The 13,747-nt window shown below is 34.0% G+C and overlaps 1 protein-coding gene across 1 annotated transcript in view; it reads left to right on the forward strand.

Annotated features, from left to right (window-relative positions):
- The window catches only part of PHF14 (PHD finger protein 14), a 155,596-nt gene that overhangs the window by 86,641 nt on the left and 55,208 nt on the right, over nucleotides 1-13,747 (forward strand). The window contains exons 15-16 of the mRNA XM_085310574.1: nucleotides 4,567-4,617; nucleotides 4,770-4,891. Coding sequence (XP_085166700.1) covers nucleotides 4,567-4,617; nucleotides 4,770-4,891 — 173 coding nt within the window. The remainder of the gene's footprint in view (nucleotides 1-4,566; nucleotides 4,618-4,769; nucleotides 4,892-13,747) is intronic.

Raw genomic sequence — 13,747 nt, forward strand, 5'->3', positions numbered from 1 at the left:
TCTAAATAAGTTTGGAGTACGAACAAGGTTCTGAGCTACGGTATTTAACATTGGACTTAAATAACACTGTTCCTTCAAATTCTTCTTTTGTAAGAGATGTTAAATTTTAAAWTGTCTGTGAAAAAGTACATGCAGCCCACATATTTGAGCTTAGAAGTTCTGATGTTCTCCTGGCTAATTTCTCTCTCATGAGAGAGAGAATTCTGAACATTTCGAAATGTAAAACAGTAGTTTTTGAGGCATATGTTTTCTATGAAGCTATAAATTCTGTGAAAATGCATGTAAAATTAAAAATGCTTAATTACTGGAAGAATATTGTTAAAAATAACAGATGCCATTTACAGTTGTGAGTCTGGTGCTGTTTTCCATTGTAAATGCAGACAAGAGTAAAATGCTTCTGAGTAGAAATTAGAATTGAAGGCACATTTAAGTGTGGAAGTTAGTTCAGAAAATTAATGTAAAATTCTAATATTTTTCAAAGAGTGTAGAATATCCTGCAAATATCAGTGTCAAAGGTCTTGATTTTAATGTTTGTTTTCTGGTGGTTGTCAAGCATGCAAGCATTTTTGAAGATGTAGAAATCTAATGGATGCATAATGCAAGTATAATTTCATGTGATATTCCTTGTCATAGGCATCGTATGTCTGCGGATATCAGATAGGTGAAAATCAACATTTTCTTGACAAAATGATTTATTGATCTTGGTCTCTTTCARTAACCAGTGTGATAAAGCTTAAATATGATTCAGCACATCTTAAAATACAGTTATCTTTTCCATTTATGGTAAATATAGTTTCATTATTATCTATATTTGTAAGCTACTCACCAATTTTAAGATTGCGTTATTCTGATTGTACAAGGCATGCATTTTTGWGTCTTGCCTGCTAAAACATGGAGAGTGAGGACTCTAATGCTGTATAGTGGCATATACTTTTCCACAGCCTATTTTTAATCTTTACACAGCTGCAGTTAACGGGGCTATCAAAGTTTGTAAATATTGGTAGGACTGATGCCAGAGGCATCAGAATTCAGTTGTGTGCTTGCAAAAGAAGACATAGACATGCTCAGGACATACTTAATCCAGTTAACAATGATCTTGAAAAAGTACTACTTTAACAAATGTTTTTGGAGTGAGCTACATTATGCTTGGTTTTCTCAGTTTTATTAGATATCTCAGCACTTAAATTTACAGCTTTTAAGAGGAAGAAAAAATGTGTCATGAAATGGAATTATGGAAGCTAGTACACCTCAGTCATCACGGATTATTAAATATATACGATATTACTCTGAAAAATACTATTTAGAGAATGTTTTATTGTAAAAGGTGATTTCATGTTACAGCATTTTAATGCTTTTCCTACTGAGTTATATCTTAAATATACAACACACAGATAGCTGCAAGCTTAGTCTCAGAATAAGTGTGTGAAATACTCTCACTTGTAGATCTTCATTTATCAGTGTACGAATTGATAATATTTTCTACAGGTATTCCAAGCTCCCAGTGTGTTACAGCTGTTTAGAATTTGTCTCAAGGGAAATGTGAAAGAGCTCTCAGTGGTATTTTAAGTATTCTGAAAGGGCACAAAATGGCCTGGTATTTTCCATTCATTCAGCTGGGAAGTTCCTTGCTGCTACAGGGTTAACATTTYCTTAAAACTAAAAAGCACTTCTCAAAGAATATGTTATTAACATGAGCAGATCAAGAATTGCATGTGTAGAGAGATATACATCTGTTGAAGAAGTGGCAAGTTTATTTACAGTATTTGAAGTGTGTCTCTTGGTTCAGAACAGAGAATGGTCCTGACGTGAGACTAGGAYGTTTCCCCTTCAAAGAGGACTCTGAGCAGGGGAAGCAAGGCATTTCTAGCTTTGTCACAATTTGGCTTGCAGTAGACACACTTGTAATTCTCAACTGTTTTAAGGTGGACTTTTTTTTTGGGGGGGGGGAGGGGGTCACTTGGTTTTTACATTTTCTCTGAGAAACTGGATGCTGTTTTCTCTGAATACTAGCTGCTTCCAAAAAAAAAAAAAAAATCATAAAAGAGGCAGCTAGGGAATGCGTTTTCTCATCACATGACAAATGACTTCATAAAATGATTATTTCCCCTCAGAAGAAAAGCATTTTGGAAAGTTCTCTTTTATTAGTATCAAAGCATCAAAGGTGCTGTTAGTTAGCCAAGTGGTCTCTGATGTTTTTCATTTCCTTCCCTGTCCCTTCTAGTATTCTCCCTGCATTAAACAAGGAATACGTCATTCAGCTCTTGGCAGTTACTTAACATATTCAGGCTTCGGTACTGCTATTTCAGAGAGAAAAATTGGGTGACTGAACTTGGACTTGTTTGATTTGCTTATAATAGATTATAAATCTTTGATATATGTTGTTACAGTTCATGGAAGCCTCTTACTTTTTGTGATTACTTCTATTCCTTAACACTGTTTGTATTAAACTAAATTGCCAGCTGCCTGGCAATACTGAAATAAGCTTCACTTTTCTATTAGCTGTTCCATCTGCTGTGTACCAGTAGCCAATGAAAACAGATGGCATTAAGTTCACATTCTGTTTAAATATGTTGCACGTTAAACTGTTTTCCTGTCTTCAGTGTTTTGCTTCATARTTTCATAAAAGATAATCTTCTTAATCTTTCTATACATACTTGCATATGTCCGTATATAGTTAATGCTAGGACTTGATGAGCATCTGTCAGATAGTTGTTAGCCTCTCTCCTTTTGTGTACATCAGTATGTGAAACTAAAGGTGACAAAAAGTTCACAGAATTTGGTTTAATTGTTCTGGTTAATATTGAACAGTTTGGTACAGAAATTATTCCTTTAATTAAATATGAATTAGATTAAGAAAGGCTAAATTAGTATTATATTACAGATCTAAAGCACTAATTTGTTCTATGTTTGAGAAGTTAAATAATCTTACAGTAATAAATTTATAATACTTATCAGTTTAGAAACAAGGTATGTTCACAGTGTATAAAATTCTGTGTAATCACAGGCACAACTTGTTTGTATCTATATGTACTTTAAGAACCTGTGTTAAAGGCTGTGCCCATTTACCCCCCCTCCCCCATCTAGAAATAAACTCTTACATTCATTCTTAGAACTACTTTAAATCATCTTCACATGTTGAACATCTAACAGTTCCCACTGGTCTTTTCGAAGTTTAAAAGTTTTGTAAATTAGGTAGTAAAAGCTTATTGGGGATTCAAGAGATTACCTTTACAATACCCCCTTTTTTAAATTATTTTCTAGGTGTTGGAGTTTCAGGTCCCTCAAGAATTTTCATGGTCTTGTGTACAGATGCACATGAGATTTAGCAGCTGAGAACTTGATTTATTTGTACAGCTCGGTAAATCATCTTCTGTATTTCAACAGGTGGACATACTCAAGACTTGCAGATCCTTGCTTCTCTTTAGGTAGATTAAAAMGTAAATGTTTTCTTTTAGGGTTTGGTTAAGGACTGAAATAAGAAATTCTGTCACTGTAATTTACATCAGAATTTGTCTGTGGCATTTAATTACAGAGGTTAAAATCTAAATTAGCATATAAAAATTTTTAGTATGATTTTTAACAAATTATTTTGAACACTTTTTTCCCATTGCTATTTGTTTCTTTGTGGTCYTTAGCCTGTGTATTAATTAGCCATTACTCCTATTCACTGCATATCTCCAAGTACAGAATCTGCCAAAATATCTGAGAGAGTTTGTGCTTCTGAAAACATAACATTCACTTGTTCTTCTTGCATTGGCACTTCTTTTTCCTTAGTTCCTCTGGAAACAAAATGGTGCATTTTCCTGGCTCACTGGCTACTTCTTGTCGTGGTTGTATGATACTCATTGCATTAAGCTTCCATTTGAAAACTTTAATAGTTTGTACACCTCAAAAGCTGTAACATTCTTAAGAATTATTTTCTGATTATGTTTTGATGAAGTCTGGATGAGTTTGATAAACGTGGTGATCTTGAGCCTGTTTAGAATTCCACTGATACCTATAACATAATACAGAATTCTTTACACAARTAAAGCACAAAGGAAGTTAAAATTTTTAGAGGGAATGCACTCAAATTTAAAGTGCTTTACAGCATACTGTTTGCAAATTAATATCAGTACTGGATTATGATACGAGCTGGTAATCTGAGCATTTGGTTTACCGATAGAGGAGTTTTAACTGCTTTTAAGTACTSATGGAATTTATTCTCACACATTGTTCAAATAAATTTACAAATTACACACTTCATCATTGGGGAGGTTGTACGAAGTCTTCAGGAGACTTGTGTTTGTAAAGGCAGTCTTTTTTAGAAGAAGATTCCACATCCTCAGATCAACCAATTAAATGAGTTTATATTCAGGTTTTTGCTAGTACTGTACAAAATTATATCTGGAATCTAAAGCAGCTGCCCTGACACCTGTTACTGTATTTGCCTTGCAGTGGTTCTGTAATTTGTGCTTTAAATGATTCCTTAGGTATGCTTTTTTTTTCTTGTTGTAAAATAATATATAAATAGCAAAAACATTTTGTGTTATGTAACATTGAATTTTAAATATATTTTCTTTCTAGAGAACTAGAGGACGAAAACGAAGCTTTGTGCCTGAAGAAGAAAAACCTGAGGTTGGAATATAGTGTATTTTTTTTTACAACCGTTTCACAAAAAAATTAAACTTCAGGTTGAAATGTTACTTTCAGTACTATAATTGAAAATATTTGCTTTCCTCCTTTCCTTCTCCCCACCCCTTCCTTTTCTTTTGCATCTGCTATGACAGGAACGAATTCCTAGAGAAAGAAGACAAAGGCAGTCTGTTCTGCAGAAGAAGCCCAAGTCAGAGGATTTAAGGACTGAGTGTGCTACGTGTAAAGGAACCGGAGACAATGAAAATCTAGTCAGGTAGGTTTGGTGTTCTGACCTCATGAGGGATTAAATTTCCATCTTCRTCATTTTCTCATCCTAATTATAGCAAAACGTATTTTTCTTTCTTTTTTTGTTTGTTTTTAAATAATAATTTATTTATGGGAAACATTACTTTGGAAGCATTGATTTGATTCACTTACTGACCTGCCACACACATTTACACTGTGGATTAAGTTGTAAATAAGCAAGGTAATCTGTTTTTCTAACACAAGAGAATTAATTTTCCCTTGTCAGGGTGAATTGTCAATGCTTTATAGAAGGTCAGAAAGATAAACTAACAATATAATGATAGTAAAGCTACAGGACCATCCTAAAAGTAATTAAATTAGCATCATTAACAATCTTAAGRGCTGAAGTATGGATTATGAGGAATTTGTTTTTTAAAATGTGTTAATGCCACCTTCATTAATGCAGATAATGAAATTGTTCAGTAATCATATTTCTTATCTGAATGGGAGAGGTTTTTAAAAAAAATCTGTTGAGTGGGGGATTTTTAAGGGGCAGGAGTCTAATTCAAGCATAGAATAAGTGCTCTTGAATAGCTGTTGTTGACCACAACATTTTTATTGATTTTGACTTCATAGCTGGCATTTTGGCCTCTTTGCAAAGCTGTAGAAACTGCTCAGAATTCTTGAAAGAGCAGTAATGGAGCTTAATAGCTACAGAGCAGACCTATAGTTGAACCAACTGAACTTTCAATAAARCAATCTCATGGTTAATTTAGATGAAACTAAATGTTGTAGTTASGTCTTGTGTTTCAGGTGTATTTTATGGACAGGATCTCTTTAGATTAAATACATTTGTTGTTTTTAACAGGAAGGGTTATTCCCAAATACATGTTTTCATTTGTTTCAAGGAATCAGAGTTATGACAAAAAGTAAGATACATGCAATCTAAATGTAGTTTTAGAATCAAGATATATTYGAGATGTGGTTATCTTAGAACAGTTTATTTTAGTCTCTCAACTACAGCGTATCATTTACCTCAGAAGTTGCTATCATTTCAAGGATCCCATGCCAGATTGTATTTTTCTTTCCAAATTCGAGGCCGAATGCCTTCTCAGTAGCTGGGAGACTATTTTATACATAGACATGCTATTACTGCTCAATCACCTAGCTGYTGCTCAGTGCCAGATTCGCATAGATGTGATGGTTGATACGTTACTACGGGTTTGATACATTAGTAAAGGCAATGGTTCTCAGCTATCCACAAGAACAGAAAAGGCCTTCATCAGCCTTCCTGCATGTAGCCCAGTATTTACCTAGTAGCTGTATTTGGAATATGTACCAGAAGAGAGGGACCCTCGGTTTACATTTGATTTAGTAAATACTGACATTGTTTACAAACTTTGACTTTATCATTTTGCAAGTTATAATACTAAAAATTAGTAAAATTATGACAGTGATCAGCAGAAAATAAATAGATCCAAGAAGGCTGGAACAACAACGTATATAATGAAGCACTTCACTGTGAAAAAGAAGTGAATTAGTAGGGTTTTTTTTCTTCAGGATTMTTTCTCTAAATATTGAATATCAGATTTAAGGACATAAAGGAGAACATGAGGAAATACTGTGGAGAGCTGCATATTTAAGTTGAAAATTAAAAATATAGTAGAAATGTGTTGCTTATGACCTGAAAAGATTTAAAAAATATTTATTTTACTTCTGCAGTCTGCTCCAGATTCTTTTTTATAAAAGACTATGAATTTATAGTTGTTTTTCCTTGAATAATTGTAYCTTAAAAAAACTGCAATTTTATCCAAATAGTGTTTCTAAGATGTTATGGAGACTATTTTTGCTTGATATTAAAAGATATTAAATATTTAGTGAAYTTAAAAATACTGTTCCTAAAACTCTAATTCTTTCAGTGACAATGGATTGAGCCAATGTGACTGCTAACTATCGTGTAGGCCCATTGCTGTGTGGCCAGAGTTGTAGAGGCAATGTGAGGGACTTGCTGTGTCAGAGAAAGTTTACAGAATTCTTTTTTTCTCTTACTTTACAAAGTAAGAGAAAGCAACCTGGACTGCTTCCTTCTCCTGACTGTAACATGATGCAAGATTCTTTTGTGGTAGTAGAAATAATATGTTATTTTACATTCTAGTTGGTAGGATTCCTTGTAAATAAAGAAACTATTTGAGAGGGAAACAGAAAAATAACTTTTAAAGATCCATTCTCTTTGGCACTGTCAGTTATTAAGGCAAAAATATTCTAAAAAGATCAGTGGTAATCTTTTTGATCACTCAACAAAGTGTTTTCTAATTGCAGGATTTTATTTTTCTTCTCTCCTACTTTTCCCCATAAGAAAAGGGAGATATGGGGGGGATTTTGTAGAAGAGGTTTTTCTGAATGTGAAAGCTAGTCACTTAAGGTAAACGGAAATATGCAACTGCTGATGCTGCTGAATTGAGGAACAGWCTTGATRGGCCTTCCAGCTTTTCCTGATATGYGCTACCTCATACAGAGCAGATGACATGACTTTTGAATGAATAATAYCTGTTTTTCAGAAACAGGTTTTCTTAAAATTTTGGTTTTCCTAGAATTTAAGTTTATCCTCCACTTCAGGGTTATTAACTGAGTAAGAAATAGAAGAAGTTAAGCTATTTCTCCTRTTTCAGGAAGTGGGGTTAGATGAGTGGACAGTGAGSTGGATTGAGAACTGGCTGAATGGCAGAGCTTAAGCGGTTGTAATCAGCAGTGCAGAGTCTAGCTGGAAGCCTGTTACTAGCGGTGTCTCCCAGGGGTCAGTACTGGGTCCAGTATTRTTCAGCCTCTTCCTCAGTAGCCTAGATGAAGGAACAGACTGCACCCTCATCAGGTATGCTGATGATGCAAAACTGCGTGAAGTGGCTGATATATCAGAAGGCTGTGCTGCCATTCAGCGAGATCTGGACAGGCTGGAGGGTAGTGCAGAGAGGAAGCTCATGAAGTTCAATGAAGGCAAGTGCAGGGTCCTGCACCTAGGGAAGAATAACCCTATACACCCCATGCAGGTTGGGGGCTGACCTACTGRAGAGCAGCTGTGCAGAGAAGGACCTGAGAGTCCTGGTGGACAAGTTAACCATGAACCAGCAATATGCCCTTGTGGCCAAGAAGGCTAACGGTGCATTAGTTGCCAGCAGGTCAAGGAAGGTGATCCTGCCCCTCTACTCAGCCCTGGTGAGGCCACATCTGGAGTAATGTGTCCAGTTCTGGGCTCCCCAGTACAAGAGGGACATGGAACTACTGGAAAGAGTCCCACGTAGGGCTGCTAAGATGATGGAGTGGAGCACCTTCCCTATGAGGAAAGGCTGTGAGAGCTGGRCCTGGAGAAGACTGAGAAGGGATCTGRTCAATGTATACRAATACCTTTAGGGAGGTTGTCAAGTAAATGGGGCCAAGACTCAGTTCGGTGGTGCCCAGCGACAAGACAAGAAATAACAGGCGCAAACTGAAACACAGGAAGTTCACCTGAGTATAAGGAAGAACCTCTTCACTGTGAGAGTGACAGAGCACTGGAACAAGTTGCCAAGAGGTTRTTGAGTCTCCTTCTCTGGAGATTTTCAAAAGCCACCTGGACAAGATCCTGTCTAACATGCTCTAGGTGACCCTGCTTGAGCGGGGGGGGGATGATCTCCAGAGGTCCCTTTCAAGCTTGACCATTCTGTGATTTCAAAAAATGCAACCATGCCCCCTCCCCAATAGAGCCTTTCCTTTGTCACATATGGAGATTTTGTAAAGTAATTCAAACTTGTAGCTTTTCACTTGTATACCTTYTGCACTTTTTGCAAAACCCTTCTTTAAATCCAACATTTAATTATAACCAGGCTTGTTTTATAAAATGGAGTCTGAACTGCAAGACTCTTAATAGCTACTAATTCACCTGTGTGCTCTTTCAGCTACAGTTGAATGAGATCTTTTGTAAATTACTAAACAAGTTTCTTGATCTAAGCTTGGTACTTAGTAATGAATCTGAAATAAAAAAATACTATTTTTTTCAACTAATTACTACTGTTTGATAAGTGGAGATTCAATTTCTTGGTCTCCATTTCAGGTCTTTATGTGCAGGAGTAAATGACCAAAGGGTTATTCATTATGTGCTCAGTGTATTTATATACCTTGTTGTTTTATGGCTATTAAAACTTGAAGTAATAGCCTTTGAAATGATTTAAGATTCCTCCTAAGAAGAAGAGTTACATTCTTATAAATTGTAATCATTTATTAATTGGCTGAAGTTTTTCATAATGATTACAGTATTGTACCAAAAAAGATTAACGTTAGAGTATCTTTAGTCAGTAGCCTTCTTTAAAATCATATTGACATACTCTCTAATAAATACATACTAATGTATATTAGTACACTTTGTATACATATATATGTATATATACACACATATATTTTATATGTATATATATTAGACATGTATATGTATATATATTAGACGTACCAAGACAGTGGTTATCTTTGTGGTAGCATCATTATTGTATAGATTGTATAGACTGTTTCTGTATAGTAGGATGCATTATAACTTAAGGTTTACATTTTTTTGCTTTTACTTTTGTCCAGGATTTTTTTTTTTAAATATTTCCATAATTTTTACCTTTTAAAAGATTNTAGATTGTATAGACTGTTTCTGTATAGTAGGATGAAAACAAATATTAGTTTGTATTTTTTTTATATATACTTCTATGCAATTTTTGTTGAATTAAATATTTCCATAATTTTTACCTTTTAAAAGATTAGGGGAACAGTCAATGAAAAGCTAATTGAAAACATTCATTCAAATAAGTAAAAGTCTGATCTTGAAAGACAGTAAAGAAGTGATATCCTTGAATAGAGAAAAGAAAGACTACTTTCAGAACTCTTCATTCAAATGACCTATGGTCAAGTTTTGAGTGTCATGGTATTAAAGTGTAAAGCATTTTTTGCATTTTCAAAAAAAAAAAAAAAAAAAAAGACGCAGTTTTTGATATAAGGCATGGAGACCCAGCACTTTTTCAAGGTGGTAATAGTTCTGAGAAACTGAAGCAAAAGAGGTTAAAATGTGTGCTGGCTACTAAAGCACTGAGAAACCAGAGGCTACCGTAATAATACACTTCTCAATCTTAAAAAGTAACTAAAATATTGTAAATATTTGGATGAATATCATATCATGCATTTCATGAAATGTTTCTGAATCTTGATTTTTAAGGATTAAAGCTCCCTTTAACAAACTCAGAATAATTTTAAAAGATATATTTGTTCTTACAAGTGACCACTCCTTTATTCTAGAAAACAAAGCATTATGTAATTCTAATTTTGTGTTATTTTGCATTGTGAATCTTTTAAAGTTGKGTACAGTTTAGACATTTGTTAGTTTTCCTGAAGGCTTTATTACAGTCTTCCATGAGTTACTTAGAATCTTAGATCCTTTAGAGGAATTTCTCAATTCATAAGCATCTCCTTACCTTTTTTTATGAGGTCATAACTCAGTAATTCACATCTTTAAAAAGTTCTTATCATACTCTATAATAGCTCCCTTGGGAATTTAAACATATTCAATAGAAACATGGGTGAAGTGAACAGTATATAAAGTGTCTTAATAGGTAATAGGCAAAGCTTGCCTTCCATTTTGCACAATACCCCAGAGTAATTACTGATTGATGTATTGCAGTGTTCACACAAAATAGTAATACACACAAAGTTCTCCTGTCCAGCACAGTATTTCTATCTATTCTAATTTGGTTAAAGAACAAACTTAAAGTGAGTTATATATTTTATTTGAACACTTAAAACTGTTTTAAGAAAAAATCCACCCGATAATCTAGTTTAAAGTCTTCCAAAGGACGATTTTTAGATTACTTCTTTAGAAGTAGCCTCTTGTTAAAAATAGCTTGGTACTTGCCTGTGACTATAATGAAAAATAAAAAATAACTTCTGTTGTTGATTTTAAGATGATCTTGGATAATATTTAGTGAATTAGATAAGATTGATATCTAGTATTAGATTTGAGAAAAGGGAAATAAAATTACAGTATTATTTACGCATGAGGCAAAATCATAGCGTTGTACTGGGAAGGTTAAAGAAGTCTCTGAAAAAGCATTTTATTTTATCATCTCACAATTTAATGCAAGCATGTAACATACTCTTTTAGAGTTTTATGCGTGTGTTTTCCAGTTAAATTAGAATTTTTTTTTTATTTGCATCAACTGGTGCAAAATTACTACTTTAGGAATGCAGAGAGGGTAAAATAATAAAGGTCATGTTTTTGAAATAATATACAATAAGAATTGTTTGAAAGCATAACATTGAATGCTAGTTATAAAGTATTCACAGAGTATAAAGCTGAGAAATTATTAAGCATGTATATAGTATTTGTTTTTCATGCAGATACTTACTAAGGAATTGGCAAATTTGAAAGTATTTACAGATATTTATGTTAAATATTTGTAATATTTAAATATATTACRAAGTAATATGTCTATTATATTACCTGGTATACTAAGTCTAACACTTCAGGCAAGTGTCATCTCCTGTCTGTGCCATTGCAGTATCAAGGCAGGCCTGAAAGAGGAAGGTGAGGAGTAGGAAGAGGGGAAAAAAGAAAACATTTTTATAATATATAAGTTGTAATATTTAATAAAGGAAATAACCCTTCTGTAAAATTGACTATAAAGTTTGTCATAACTCTGATTCATAAAACCACTTAACTGAAAACATCAAAAATGCAGGCAGTATATGTAATAGTGGTGCTGCAAATATACTCGTCAYATTTAGGATAATTAATAGTCTATAAAGAGTTGATTTTGTAGCTACATCAAGTCATCTCCTGTAGTTCTGTTTTTAACTGGAAGCGTGTTCTAGATTGGCTGGTATGAATTCTCTGAAAATTTTCACTTTGGAACTATGATCTGCCATGTTTCTTTAGTTGCATTCATCTTCCCTAGGTTCATCTTTGTGTTTTTATTTTTCACATTTCCTATTCATGGAAATTTTTCTGCATGTCTGCATTCACGTTAAAGATTTGGTCCTCATCTATTAGTCAGCTGCCAGTTTTGAAGTTCTACCTCAGCTGAAGTTTAGTCCAGAATAGTCATGTAAATCTATTGCAGTGTACTTAAAATAATTAAACAATCTGTCATAATAATTGAAAGCTTATGATTTTCAGTAGTTCCAGAAAAAAAATCTTTAAGGATGCTAATGCAGAGATTAATTACAGGGAAAATATTAGTTTATTTGGATRTAATTTGCAACAAGCTCATGTTTTACAAGTGATTACAAATGCATTGTTTCATTGGAATGAAGCTCTTGAATGAAAGAAAGCTAAGTACTCAGTAGGGTAGTTTATTTCTACTATACAATTTACAGGGATTAATTCTGCACATTTTTTTTCTAATTGTTTAAGTTAGCAGGAGAAATTACACAGAATGACAAATATACATCTTTTCTTCACAGAGGACTTTATTCAAACAGAATTACCTATGCAGACTACTGTAAAAAAGTTTTTGTACAGTTTTTGATGATGCAATAAGTGAATGTGTTAGGGCAGACATTCAAAACAAGCCAGTAGACATCATGATACTCTCCCTAAAGTATCTAACAGTTAGGCAAAGCACTGGGAATAAGACTCAAGTCTTGTCATTTGAGGGTTCTCTAGAAGCAGAAAGCTAGACACATTTGTTCTTGGAGTACCCAACTACCAGAGCCACACGTGCCTAGAGCCTTTTAAACTGTACTGTAAAACATTCTGGACAGACTCTTGAATATTAACTTACATTAAGTGGGCATCAGTCTCTTTATCAGTGATACCTAGGTGGTTTGTTGAGTGCCAATGTCTCATATTTTCCTGAAACTAGAGACCAAAATCTGAATGGAAGCCTGGATTTTTTTCCATCGTTTAGCTGGCTGACTTTTAGCTACTTAAAGAATGTGAGGTTAGGGCTTCACATACTGATTTTGTTTTCCATATGTGCTATGGTTCTTGGTACAGCATGATCTTGATAGACTTGTTTCCATTGAATTCTGCACTGTGATAGTTAGAAAGCCAAGTTTAAAAAGGTGAACTGGACCATTCAGTGTTACTTCTGTATAAAGCATACTATTAATCCTTCAGTTTGAAAAAAGAGAGCAAAAACTGTATTGGGAAGTGATTCTACCTACCTGTGCTTTCAGCTTAAGTACAGATACTGCAAGAAGATGACTTATTTTTCAATATGTAATTTCTGTGAATTCCTATTTTTATGGTATTTGCCCTTGTTAATGTTAATGCCAGCTAGTAGAACACTGTGAAGATACAAAGCTCTTGAACATCAAGAATCAGGGAAAAAAATGTGTTATTTGCTTTATTTTCATCATTATGAAAGTACTAAAACCTTTTTGAAGTATTACTGTAAGATCAGACAAGGTTTTTTAATGTTCTTGTTACCAAGTGACTTGTTTAGGGGTGGTTTACGGTGGTATTTTTTTTTTTTTTGCCTTTGTAAAATCAAAGGTTAATTTTCCACAGCAGCTTGTTTTTTCTTTCAGTTATTTCCCAGGCTGTTTACTAATCTGTCTGTCAAACCTTCTTCAAGCCTCCCAGGCTGCAAATGCAAAGTTCACTGTTAGACCTTGTTAAGGTTGTAGAGCAGTGACTCCCATGCTGTTTACTGGCCTTTAATCTGTAAAACCTTAGCGAACAGTAAAGTTTATGAACTCTTCAGGTACAAGTTTGCTTTTGTGTTTGATTGTCAGAAGTTCTTACTGTTGATATTTGAAGTGTGTTGATCTAAAAAGTTCGGGAGCCAGTGCCATAGACTTCACAAGCAGCTACATGAAAAATATACTTATTGTAAACAGAAGTTCAGACAATTCTTTCTATGAGATCACTTTCTTT

The sequence above is a fragment of the Rhea americana genome, unplaced genomic scaffold, assembly GCF_003343005.1.
Source record: "Rhea americana isolate MKP2758 unplaced genomic scaffold, rheAme1 scaffold_32, whole genome shotgun sequence".
Taxonomy (NCBI): Eukaryota; Metazoa; Chordata; class Aves; order Rheiformes; family Rheidae; genus Rhea; species Rhea americana.